Below are 13,750 nucleotides of genomic sequence, written 5' to 3' on the forward strand. Positions count from 1 at the left end.
TAGTAAAATAATTAAAAAGATTTTTATTATAAAGTAATTATTTATATAAATAAATGTAAATATTTTTTTAAATAAAAATGTGTAAAAAATTTTAAATTTTACTATGAAGGAAAAAAAAAAAGAATTTAGTTGTATATTAAATCTTTTTGTTTGTAATTTATTTCATTTTTTTTTTAAGGATTTTTTTTTGAACTATATTTTATAATTCTATTATTTACTTCAAGTCTTTATTTTATTTAATTATGTAAGTTTCATTTAATATATTATTATTGCTTATTTTAGATTGTTTTTTTATGTTGCTAATTCATTATTAAAGTTATTGAATGAAAAAAAGTTAGATATCTCTAATTTTAGTTTTATAAAGAAATTTAAATTATTTTTTCAATAATTCTGTTTTCTTTTTTGTTTAGTTCTTCTAAATTTAATTTTCATTTTAATATAAAAAATGTAAAAAATAAACATAAGAAGAAAAAAATATTTCTTATAGATTAATGAATGTATAAAGAAGATAAGTCTCAAAAACTAAGGAATAAAAATATTGAGAACTAAAAATATAAAAAATTTAACAAAAATACAGAATTTTAAAACTTTGAAGTGTAATTAATAGAATATTAAAAAAAGAAAATAGAAAATTACAATTATATTCACTTTGTAATTTCACAAGAAAGTAAATAAGTAAAAAAAAATTTATTTATGCTACTATTTCTGCAAGAATTAATCTTTATATACGCAATTTTAATTAGTTATATTAAATATAAATTTATTGAAAAGAAAAAGAAAATGTCTAAATATTAAAATCTTATATGAAATTAATCAAAAAAAAAAAATAAAAAATAAAAAATAAAAAAAAAGTATGTATATATAATATGCATTTATAAAAAAATGTTAAAATATTATCCAGAAAAATATGAGAGTAATGCAAAAGAATATGATTACATTGAAAGAAAAAAAAAAAAACTGAAAAAGTTAAATACACCTTATACTAAGCAACCTAATGATTTAAGAACATGTTTATATAATGCTTGTATTAATTTTTCATATACTGATATTTATCAAGAATATATAAGAAGATTTAACCTTAATTCATATAACAATTGTGATTATGATCAAATAAGAAGAAATTCTTTTATATCTAAAGAGGAATTTTTAAAATATTACAACTTCAATTACTATAATAAAAACTTTGAATTAGAATCAGAAGTAGCTTATGATGAAGAATTTTCTGAAGATTCAGATGGAGACAGTGGCATAGAAGAAATAGGAAACTATATGATAAAAAAATATAAAAATAAAACAAAAAATAAAATAAAAAATATATTATTATTGAAAAGAGAATATAAAAATGTAAGTTCAATTGAAAAAATAGAAGAGGACAAAAAATCAATAGAAAAATGGAGCAATAAAGAAATAGAATCAAAAAAGGAATATAATGATTTCCTTTCAAAATCTTATACTTCTAAAATGTTATCAATAATTAGCCATGAAAACCTCAGTAATAGTTCTGATGAATTATTAAGAACAAATAAAAAGAAGAAAAATATTTTCTATACTGAGAATTATGTAAGAAAAAATTTTTTTTTGAATTTATTCAAAGATTCAGAAGAATCTTCTTTTGCTTCTAATTTTAATTTTCCCTTTTTAAATTGTAACGATATTAATAAAAGAAAAATAAAAAATTCAGGAAACGAAGATTATTTTTACATGTTAAATAATTTGATAGAAGCTCAGAACGATCCATTTTTTGAAAAGTATCATAAGGATATTAATAAAATATTAGCAAACAAAAACTTAATTATTTCAAAGAAAGAAAAAGTAAAATACGAGGAAGAAATACATGGACAAATAAAAAATCAAGGTGAAAAAAAAAAGGTAAAAAATAACTTAAGATTAACAAGTGATAAAAATAAAAGAGAAGAAAAAAAGGATGAACAATTAAAAATAAAAGAAAAAAGTGAAAAAATAAAAGATGAAAGATTGCAAAGTAAGGAACAAAAGAGTGAACAATTAAAAAGTAAAGAAAGAAAAGGTGAAAGATTAAGAAGTAAAGAGCATAAGAGTGAACAATTAAAAAGTAAAGAAAGAAAAGGTGAAAGATTAAGAAGTAAAGAGCAAAAGATTGAACAATTAAAAAATAAAGAAAGAAAAGGTGAAAGATTAAAAAGTAAAGAGCAAAAGATTGAACAGTTAAAAAATAAAGAAAGAAAAGGTGAACCAAGAAAAGACAAAATTTTAAAAATTGAAGATAAAAAGGATAATATACACATAAAGGAAGAAGAAAAATGTGAAAGGCTAGCAAATGAAGAAATTAATACATATTATGATGATACAATGAATAAAAAACAAATGAAGGAATCAAAGATTTTAAAACATGATACATATAAAAGCATAGAACCTCTAACTCCTGAAAACATGCATATATATTTAAAAAAAATTTTTAAAAATGAAAATATAAATTTTAATCAAAAGAGGATTAATAAAAGAGACAGATGGAATTCCTTATCTCAATTTATTTGTGCATGTATAGGTGCATCTTTGAGTGTTCATTGTTATTTAGATATGCCAGAACTAAAATCCGAATCTGACATTATTATAATTTCTCTACTTTTTTTATTTTGCTATTTATTTATTGGGTGGCCATTACTTCAATTAGAATTTGCTTTAGGTCAAATATCACAAAGTTGCATAGTAAACAGCTTAAGTTTTTTAAAAAAGACATTTAGGGGTATTGGTCTTATTTCTTTAATAATATCATTTTACATTTTATCAAAAAATATTAATAATAGTGTTGATACATTCATAATTGTTACAAATACATTTTGGAATCCTTTACCATGGAATTTAAAAGAATGTGAAAAAATAAATGATAAAATGAAATGCATTAATAATAATAAATGTAAGTGGGTAACTAATAATGATATTGATAATAAAATTAATAATTTATTTAATGAAAATAAAAATTCAAGTGCGAATATGAAAAATTCAAATAAAAGAGAAATAAGTAATAATAACACTTTTATAAATGATAATGAAAATATTGATAATAAAGAAGTTTGTGCATCTATTGGAGTTTTAGAAGTGATAAATTTTTTTTCTGAAAAAGTAAAATTTTTATGGAAATTTGGGTCCCTATTTTTTATTATATTAATAATATATTTTTTATTAAGAATAGAAGATATGTCATTAAACCAAAGCTTACATTATTCCTTTTTATTTTTTTTTATGGTTATTTTATTTCAAATATTTATATTATATTACGAATTACAGCCGAAAATTATGAAGAATATATTCATTAAATATAACCAAAACATCTTGTTTAATAAAGATTTTTTTCTTTACATTAACTCTCCTTTAATAGCAAAAATAATTACAATTGTATTAATTTCTATTAATTGTTCAACTGGACTGAATTATATGTTTTCGTCTTATACGAATATAGGAGAAAATATAATTTTTCCTTCTTTTTATGTTATTTTAGGTTCATTTATAGGAATATTAATGTATTTAGTGTATTATTACTTATGTATTCAAAGCATAAGTAATTATCCCTTTATTTATGATAAAATAGCACTAAACATCTTATTGGATAATTTTAAAACAATGACTATCAATTATTCTTCTATTCAGGAATTTTTAAAAAAGAAGAATTCAATAAATCATTACATCATTTATGTAGTAGCACTATCAAGGATAAAGTTTCCAAATATTATGAGTTTTATATTTTTTCTTTCTTGTATTTTGGTCATTATTACTTCTTCTGCTATATATTTAAAAGGAGTAATATTAATATTAAAAGAAAGTAGAAAATTTAAAATTCTAAAGAAAAAAACAATTACCCTATTTATAATCACTCTATATTTATTTATAGGAATTTTCAATTTATTCAATTTTGGACATAACATCATTTTGTTGATAAATTTCGTTACATCAAACTATATTTATTTATTTACTGCTATTCTTCAAATTATTTGTATAACATGGGTATATGGTTGTACACATGTAGGAAAAATAATAAATCATAAAAAATTATATTTTTATTTTTCTCTAAATTTTTTTATTACAATTTCAATTATACCTATGATACTATATTTTTATAAGCATGTTGTTCAAAACATTTTTTTTATATTATTATTGTTTTTGTTTCTGTTTATAGTATTCATTTCGATTAATGTAATTTTATTGTATTTAATTAAAGGGGATATTGTGTTAAAAGAAAAAATGTATTTTTTATATATATTTAACATTGATTTATTAAGGAGAAAGTTAAATAATATAATATATGGAAAGAGAAGGACCTACGATTTAAAGATAAAAAAATTTAAGTGTGTCTTATTTAGGAAATTTACATTAACATGGTGTTATATAGTGAAGTATTTTATTCCTTTTATTTTAATTTTTATATTTTTAACTAACATTTTATATTATATTCATTTCTTTATATCCATCAGAAATCATGGAAGCAGAGACCCTTCTTATTATAAATCTCTTAATAAAGCAAATGGGCATTCATATTTAAGAAAAACTATTAATAAAAATGGGTATACGAAGGATAAATGGGGAAGAGCAATAGGATTTAATAGTGTAGATGACACTTATAACAATGATAATTATAATTATAATACTTTTCGTTTATACAATAATATCAAGGATAATATTGGTAGTACCAATTATAATAATTTGAATAATGATGAAAATGGAATACATGCTCAACTAGGAACAAGGAATGAAAATAAAGATATTAACATACAAAAAAATGAATCTCCATATTTATTTAGTTTATATATATTTTTTTTTATAACAGTAATATTATTATTGTTCGTTGCAGTTATTGCATTAATCTCTTTTATACAACCAAGTAGATTGAGAATTTTTATTTATCCTCCAACTTACATGTGGAATATTAATGATGTTCATTATAAAAAAAAAAATCCTATGAATTTTTTATATACAAGATATATATTCTTTTTTGAAGAAATTTTTCCTATTGAAAAAATTATGCCTTTTTATATATGGAATCATATTAAGAAACATATAAAAAAGGAAAGCTTCACAAATTCTCTACAAGAAGATAATGAAGATAATGAAACCATTTATGACAAGAAATTTACTTATATGAGTAAATTTGATTATGAGAATTACATTTTTAGATTAATTGACCACGGTTCAAAACTTTATGATTTAAATGAAATGAAAAACTATAATTTATAATTTCTTTGTGTTGACATATAATGCTAAATCATTTTTTTTTTTTTCAAAGATAAAAACTTAGCTAATAAAAAAAAAAATAATAATAATAATAGTTAAAATTATATAAAATGAAAACTTCAAATTAATTCTTCTAATTATAAAATAGTTAATATTTTAAGAGTATGATTTGAACTATTTAAAAAAGAATTTTTGAAATATATTGTTTACAAATGCTAATAAGTTTATTTTACTTTTTTATATATATATATCTTTACTTATTTTTTACTTTATTATGTTTTTTTTTTTTAATTAATAAAATAAAACAATATTTTTTCATTCTTTTTATTTAAAATATATATATATATATACAAAATAAGTTTAGTTTTTTAAGAATATAAAAAGAAATAAATATAGACATATACATAAATTATTATATATATATTATTAATTTTTTGATGTTTTTCAGAACGATATGCTTTATAAAATAAGATAAATTAAAAATACTATACTAAAAAATTAAATACATAAAAAAAAAAAAAAATGTTTTTTTTTATCTCTTGTTTCTTATATTCTACTTAAGTGGCTTCATACCTAAATCTTTCCTAATTTTGTTCCATTGGCCAATGGACATATCTTCCTTTTTATTTTCATCATAAATAGATACATTTTTGTTATTTTCTTTTTTTTTTATGTATTTTTCATATGATGTATCACTTTCTCTATATGATTCTATATCTTTATCTTTTTTTAGACTAAGATATTTGCTTTTTTCTCTTTTTTTTTCATCTTTTTTTACTTTTAAAATTTTTTCTTTTTTTTCCTTTTTTTCCTTTTTTTTTTTATGAGAATCCTTAAATGAATAATATTTTTCCTTCTTTTTAAAATATTCGCATGAATCAGAAGTACTATATGAATCTTGATTTCCAGATGAATATTTTTTTTTCTTACCATGGTAATAAGTATGATTATTTTTCTTTTTACTTATAATCTTTCTTCTTTTTTCTTTTTCTTTTTCTTTTTCTCTTTTACTTCTTCTTTCTTCTTTTTTTCTTAGTTCCTTTCTATTATATCTTTCTTTTTCCTTCCCTTTTTCTGTTTTATTTTCATTTTCATTTTCATCATCTGTACAAATTTTATTAAATGTATGACTACAGTTTGAATCACTTTCTTGGTTATCACTTTGCAGCAAATTTTTTTTTTCCTTATCCTTTTCATTTTCTAATAGTTCATTATCTGAAGAAATATTTAATAATTCTTTATAATATTCTAAATTTCTTTTTTCTAATAAATCATTTTCTTCTAAAATTTGCCTTTTTGTTAATGTTGGAAAATCTACATCTAAAAAGTTATTTAGAATTAAGCAATTATCAACAAATTCATCCATATATATTTTTTGAAATGTTCCATCTTGAAGTCTTATTCTAATTTTTCTATAATCATATAAAATAGGTTCTAAGTTCTTGTAAATTTCTAAACTTTTTCCTATCAATCTTAAATAAAAAATTCCCAAAGCTCTTAAATAAATGAACTCTTCATTTTTTATATATTCATATACTATATCTTTATCAGGTTGAATTTGTAACAATTTTAAAATCAAGCATAAGAAACGAGTTGGTTTTCTATTACCCCCATATGTTCCTCCTACATATTTTAAATTTATTGCTTGATCTATAATTGATTCAGCTAAATAATAAAAAGAAAAAAGAAAAAAATTTATATGTATTTTTTTTTTAAATAAAAGAAGATAATTTATTTAAAAATGTATAATAGTAAAACGATATTTTTCTTAAATATACATGTTAAAGCAAAACATTTTTCTTTCCAGTATTGGCTTTCATATATTTTGCTTCTTATAATATTTGAAATTAAATATTGAGGATTAGAACCAAAAATTTTTATAGCAGTCACGTCTGTACGATTAGCCATGTTTTAAGTTCCTTAATCATTATTTATTTGTTCTTTTAAATATATATAAAACAAGAAAAATAATAAAAAGTATATATATAACTAAAAACTCGTAAAATGAAATTTTAATTTTTTTTACTTCATATTGTATAGTTGTTAATTAAAAATCTTTTTTGTATTTTATTTTAAAGTATCTTTTGCTTAATTTGATGCTCATTTTAGTATATTAGTACTTTCATTTATGTTTTTTTTTTTTTTTATTTCCATTTTTATTTATATTTTTTATGTATTTTATTTATTTTATTTTTTTTTTTTTCTTGTTATACATCTTATTTTTTAATTTATTTTATTTTATTATTTTTTTTTTTTTTCATTATGACGTAAACTTTTTATATTGTTTTATTTTTTTTATTTTAATATTTTTGGTAGTAAATATTTTTTTTAATAAAAAAATATCTATATAAATTTGTGACACATCAGCTATGGTTAAATTATAAAATGCAGACTATCCATTATATGAAATTTTTTTTTTTCAAAATCATAACAAAGTGAATTTAAAGAAAATGCCTTAAAATTAATATATTCTTTTTTTTATATTTATTGATTAAAAGTTTGAAAATTTTATGCTTTTCTTTTTTTTGTAATATGTGCATACACTTTTCTTTTTTTAATAATTAAAGGTGTACATATATACTTGAAATATAAAAGTAAATTTGTTAATTTTTAATTTATATAATGAATAAATTAATTTGGGGGTTAAAAAATAATTTATTAGTTAAAAGATTTTTCTCTAATCATTACTCTCCTAATATTAAAAGAAATGTACCTGAATATATAGATTTTGAAACATTTTTCCCAAAAAGGGATATAAAACCAGATGTTTTATCAGCATTTACAATGGCAAAACAACAAAGATTAGAAAAACTTTTAGAAAACAATCCGTTAGTGTTATATAAAGGAAGAGTAATAAAAAAACTATCTTGCCCTAAGATTAAAAATTCAGGAAGAAATAATGTAGGAAAAATTACTACTCGTCATAGAGGAGGAGGCCATGTGCAAAGGTTGAGATTTATTGATTTCAAAAGATCTAGAAAAGATATTTATAGCACTGTATTAAGAATAGAATACGACCCATCTAGAAGTGCACACATAGCTTTAATTCAATATGAAGATGGTGTATTATCGTATATTTTGGCTCCTCTTTTATTGAGACCAGGAGATAAGGTTATTGCAAGTAAATATGCTAATATTAACCCAGGAAATTGTTTACCTTTAAAAAATATTCCTGTTGGTAGTATAATTCACAATATTGAATTAAGACCAGGGGCAGGGGGCCAATTAATAAGAGCAGCAGGAACATATGCAACAGTATTAAGTAAAGACAATCAATATGCAACCATTAAATTAAAATCTACGGAAATTCGAAAATTTCCTTTGGAATGTTGGGCTACTATTGGGCAAGTTTCCAATTTACAAAGGCATATGAGAATTTTGGGGAAAGCGGGAGTTAACAGATGGTTAGGTAAGAGGCCGGTAGTTAGAGGAGTGGCCATGAACCCTTCAAAGCATCCTCATGGAGGAGGTACTAGTAAGAAGCATACTAAAAGACCAAAATGTTCTCTATGGGGAAAATGCAGAGATGGATTTAAAACAAGAAGCAAAAAAAAACCACTTGGATTAATTATTAGAAGAAATATATGTGGTCGTTTACAAAAAAAATATGGTGTTACTGCTTAGTCTTAAATCTTTTCATTTTATTAACAAGAAAAAAACTATTTCATATAACAAAAATAAAAGAAGAAATAAGTATATAAATTTATATAAAGACACCAATATATATATATATATATATATATATATATAATGTCAAATAAATAGGTATAGGATTAATTACATGAATAAATGAATAATAAATTTTAAATAATTAAAAAAAAATTTATAAAAATTTAGGAAAATATATTAATCTATTTCAAAAAAAAGTAACTAAATGGAAAATTTATCCCTTTTAATTAAAATATTGAGATAATTATTATGAGAAAGAACAGTATATTATATATTTGAAAAAGGAAAAAAATACTAAGAAAATAATGAGACAAAATAATAGAATTTATCCTTTAATTATAAAAAAAGGTATTATTTTAGTTAATTATTATTAAATATACATATATATATTTATTCTTTTCATTAAAAGAAAAAAAATAGCGTAAAAAGAACGTAAAACCTTAATTTTATAATGGATACAAAATACTATTTGGAAATTATTTTTACTTAAAAATTATCACTAATATTCAAACAAACATATGTATTAAAATTTTGATAAGATATATATTCCACTAAATTTCGAATATTTGTTTTTTAAATTTCAGTATGCAACATTTAGCACAATATGACTACATGGTTTTTTTTTTAAGAATTATTAGATAATTTTATGTTATATATTATGTTATTTAATACTATTTACTTTTTGAATTTTTTTGTATAAATTTTCCTTCTTTTACCCTCTTTTTAATATATATGTTTTTATAGTTTTAATATTTTTTTAAATTTCGACACTATAAAATTATTCAGGTAAAATAATTTTATCTTTTTAATGATAATAATTTTTTTCAGTTTTTTAAAATATTCCATTACATTATAATGTCGCTGCTAAAAAGCTTGATATAGATTTAAAATAATAATGCACTAATTTTAATTTTTAAATAAAAAAAGTTAATAGATTTTAAATATATTACAAATATTTTATGAAATTTCTTTTATTAATATAAAATTATGTTGAAAATTTAATATAGTGAATTTTTTACGACTCACATAAATACTGTATTTTTAATAAAAAAAGAAGAAATTATATATATATATATATATATATATATATATATATATATATATATACATAAATTTTAATATTTCACTTCCTATTAAAATTCTTTTCATATATTCATTTTATTAAAATTAGCTATTTTTATTTTTTATTTTTATTTTTATTTTTTGAATCGCATTTGAATATATTTTCATAGGTATTTTAATACATTTATTTGTTTATAATAATTTTATATTAAAAATTCATATATTCTAATTTTTTTGTTTCAAGAGAAAAAATTAAAATTTTTTTTTTTTTAAATATCATAACATTTAAGATATTTCGTAAACTTTTTTTTTATTTGATTGATAATTTTTTTTTTCTTTATATTGCTATATTTATGATTAATTTATATCTTTTTTCTTTTTTTTCTGTGTTTTTTTTGCAAACTGTATTATTAATAGTTTTGTAGCATAAGCCCTAAAAAGGTGATTATCTTTATTTTCTGTCATTTTAAATCTCCTGCATGTAAATTTTTTCTATAATCTAAGCTTTTATATTGATGTATTTTATTTTTTCTACTTGCTATATTAAATATCTATATATTCTATTTATTTAATTTTATTTTGGCATACATTTTTACCTTATCTCTAATTTAAAAAATTTTTTTTTTATTTCTAATTTATTTGCTTTTTTTCTCTGATTTTCGTTTTTCTCTTGTTTTTTGTTCCTTTTATTTTTAATAATATTTCACCTTAATTTATTAAAGATGCAAATACAGCCTTACAAAGTACCTCTTAAAGAATTCTTAGGCGAATTTTTGGGAACTTTTGTACTTATGTTTTTTGGTGAAGGTGCAACAGCTAACTATTATACAGTAGGTGCCTCAAATGATTGGCTTAAATTATGTTTGGGTTGGAGTTTGGGTGTGTTCTTTGGAATATTAGTATCAGCAAAATTAAGTGGTGCACATTTAAATTTGGCTGTTACTTTAGGTTTATCTTCTATTAAAAAATTTGAATATAAAAAGGTTCCTATATATTTTTTGGGGCAAATTTTAGGAGCATTATTAGGAACATTTACTGTCTATAGATTATTCTATGGATTTGTTAATGCCAATCAAATTCCTAAATTTGCTTGGGAAACTGGTAGAAACAAATTACTTAGTTTGCAATGTGCTTTTATGAATGAATTTTTACTAACAGGATTATTACTTCTTGTAATATTAGTAGTAATAGATGAAAACATATGTGGGAAATTTCATGTATTAAAAGTTAGTACTATAGTTGGATTAACTATTTTATGTATTGGTATAAGTTTCGGTGGAAATACAGGATTTGCTCTTAACCCTTCAAGAGATTTAGGCGCTAGAATTCTCTCCTTTTTGGCATATGGAAGCCAAGCTTTTTCAGGAGATCATTTTTATTTTTGGATTCCTTTTATAGCTCCCATTTTAGGTGCTACTGTTTTCTGTCAATTTTATGATAAAATAATTTGCCCATTACTTGATATTCCATCAAGCGAAAAAGATGTTATAGATGTGTGATTTTAAAAAGAGTAATGATTTCTAATTATTCATAGTGATTAAAGATATATTTATTAAAACAGTATATTATTATAATATCTTCTTATATTTATATATATTTTTATATCTTAATTTTTTAAATTTATGCTTTTATAATGTAATTTTTTTTTAATGTGGCATTTATTATTTTTTACTGCTGTCTTTTTTTTTTATTCTTTAAAAGAACCTTCATAGTTACAGAAGTATTTATAATTTAATTAGTTGATATGAAAAAGAGAAATAAAAAAAAGTGTTCTGAATTTTTTTTGATGTATATGATTATAAAAATTTTTTAAGTACGAAAAAACTAAAAGAAAATATTTATTTTAATTCTTAATTGTACCTATGAACAATTACTTTTCAGTATATTTATTTTTTATAACTATTTAGTTACATATTCATTTAAAAAGACATATATCGAATATTTTAGGAAAAAGGTATATATAAAAAAAAAATTCCTTAAGGTAGATGCAATAATACTTATATTTTGAACTTGAGATTTTTCATGATGATTAATTTAATTATTATAAAAAAGAAATACAATAAAAAGGTATATTTTGCCACAAAAAGGCTAATTAAAATAAAAAAAAAAATATAAAAAATTATATATATTTAAATAAAATTTAGGGTGAACTAAAAAAAAAAAAGAAAAGAAAAATAATTTCTTTGTTTCATTTTATTTAATCTAGTTATAAAAAGATCTTTTTGGAAATTATTTATATAAATTTTTGTAGGATAAAATTAATATTTCGATCAATTTTTAGTAATTTTTATTTAGGGAATATTTTTTATATATTGAATGATTCATAAAATTAATATTTTCTTCATTAAAAATAATCCAATTTAATCCTTAAAAATTATTGCCCTCAAATTTATAAATTTAATGGAATTTTTTTTTTTATCATTAGCTTGTATTATTGAATTTATTTTTTCTGTTTTTTTTTTTTGTTATGTTTTATTATTTCTTCCCCTTCTATCTTTAATTTTTTATTTAAATTTAATATAAGAAAATATATACCAGTGATTTTATTGTATCGAAATTAAAAAAAATAAAAAAAAATGAAAAATATTTAAAGAATTATTATTAATATTTTTAATAAATATGAATATTTTCTTAATTTTTTAATGTAAAAGAAAAAAATTCTTTTGTATTTTCTTGTTTTGTGTCCGAATAATTTTTTACTTAAATTTATATAAATTTAAAATTTTATTATAAAATTTTTCATTTTTAATTCTTTTTTGTTTCCAAAACAGAAATAATTTTAAAACAAAAAATGTTAAAGTTTTATAGAGGATTTCCTCATAATCGTTTTAATTCGTTTTATGTTCAAAAAATTTTTAAAAAATTTTTGACATATTACACGAAAACTCATGAGTATATTAAAATAAGTGAAGAAAATTTAAAAGATTTAAAAAATAAAAGTGGTATAAAGTGCAAAATAGGTATAAGCAACTATGCAACTGAAAAATTAGGAGAAATTGTATATATAGATATAATATATAACATAAATGATTATGTAAAAAAAGGAGATTGCATAGCAACTATTGAAAGTGTTAAAAGTGTAGGTGATGTTTATACCCCAATAAGTGGTAAAATTACTAATATTAATAATAAAATAATAGAAAATGTTAATTTAATGAACAAAAGTTCTGAATCAGAAGGATGGGTTATGGAATTATTAACAAATGATATAGATGAAAAAGAAATATTGAACATTTCTGAATATAAAAAAATATGTGATGAAGAAGAGAAAAAGGAGGAAACAAAAATGCAACAAAATGAAATTAATTCTCTAGAAGAAAAAAACAAGAATAAGATATTTGATATAAATGATATTAAAAACATTGAAGATAAGGGAAAATATGATTAAAAATAATGCATACACGAAAATGTCATTAATATATAGTACTATTTGTTTATCAAATTTCATATAAGGGAATAATATATAAAAAACTTCAAGAATTAATCAAGATACAAAAAAAAATTATGGATTATTTTATTTTAAAAATATGTAGAACAAAAAAGAAAAAATCATTTTTTTTTTTTTTTACTTTTAGTTTTTTTCTTATAAAAAAAAGAAAGACTTTTGAATATAATATCTTATTAAAGAGAAACAACAGAAATTAAATATGAAATATAATTTCATATTAGTCTAGAAAAAATTCCTTTTTTACTTAACTTTTAAAAAGTATATATATTATATTTTCGTAATTCAATAAATAAGAACAAAAAAACAAAAAATGAAAGTAAAATATAAATATTACTAATAAATTTTGCATGAGGCTATTGCTAAAATTAT

General features: G+C 19.7%; 5 protein-coding genes across 5 annotated transcripts; 4 read left to right on the forward strand and 1 right to left on the reverse strand.

The window, feature by feature from the left end:
- Positions 1-882: 882 nt before the first annotated feature.
- On the forward strand, positions 883-5,205 carry PRELSG_0930000 (amino acid transporter, putative; the record flags this gene model as incomplete). The annotated part of the gene is made up of 1 exon (XM_028676742.1): positions 883-5,205. One exon carries the CDS (start codon positions 883-885, stop codon positions 5,203-5,205), a length of 4,323 nt encoding a protein of 1,440 aa, XP_028533201.1.
- Positions 5,206-5,755: 550 nt separating this feature from the next.
- On the reverse strand, positions 5,756-7,110 carry PRP38A (pre-mRNA-splicing factor 38A, putative; the record flags this gene model as incomplete). Its single annotated transcript, XM_028676743.1, has 2 exons — positions 5,756-6,867; positions 6,981-7,110. 2 exons carry the CDS (start codon positions 7,108-7,110, stop codon positions 5,756-5,758), a joined length of 1,242 nt encoding a protein of 413 aa, XP_028533202.1.
- Positions 7,111-7,824: 714 nt separating this feature from the next.
- On the forward strand, positions 7,825-8,826 carry PRELSG_0930200 (mitochondrial ribosomal protein L2 precursor, putative; the record flags this gene model as incomplete). Its single annotated transcript, XM_028676744.1, has 1 exon — positions 7,825-8,826. The coding sequence occupies one exon, from the start codon at positions 7,825-7,827 to the stop codon at positions 8,824-8,826; it is 1,002 nt and encodes a 333-aa protein (XP_028533203.1).
- Positions 8,827-10,655: 1,829 nt separating this feature from the next.
- AQP (aquaglyceroporin, putative) lies at positions 10,656-11,432 on the forward strand (the record flags this gene model as incomplete). The annotated part of the gene is made up of 1 exon (XM_028676746.1): positions 10,656-11,432. One exon carries the CDS (start codon positions 10,656-10,658, stop codon positions 11,430-11,432), a length of 777 nt encoding a protein of 258 aa, XP_028533204.1.
- A 1,292-nt stretch (positions 11,433-12,724) lies between these two features.
- Positions 12,725-13,321, forward strand: GCVH (glycine cleavage H protein, putative; the record flags this gene model as incomplete). Its single annotated transcript, XM_028676747.1, has 1 exon — positions 12,725-13,321. One exon carries the CDS (start codon positions 12,725-12,727, stop codon positions 13,319-13,321), a length of 597 nt encoding a protein of 198 aa, XP_028533205.1.
- Between the last annotated feature and the right edge of the window lie 429 nt (positions 13,322-13,750).

Source organism: Plasmodium relictum (assembly GCF_900005765.1).
Source record: "Plasmodium relictum strain SGS1 genome assembly, chromosome: 9".
Taxonomy (NCBI): domain Eukaryota; phylum Apicomplexa; class Aconoidasida; order Haemosporida; family Plasmodiidae; genus Plasmodium; species Plasmodium relictum.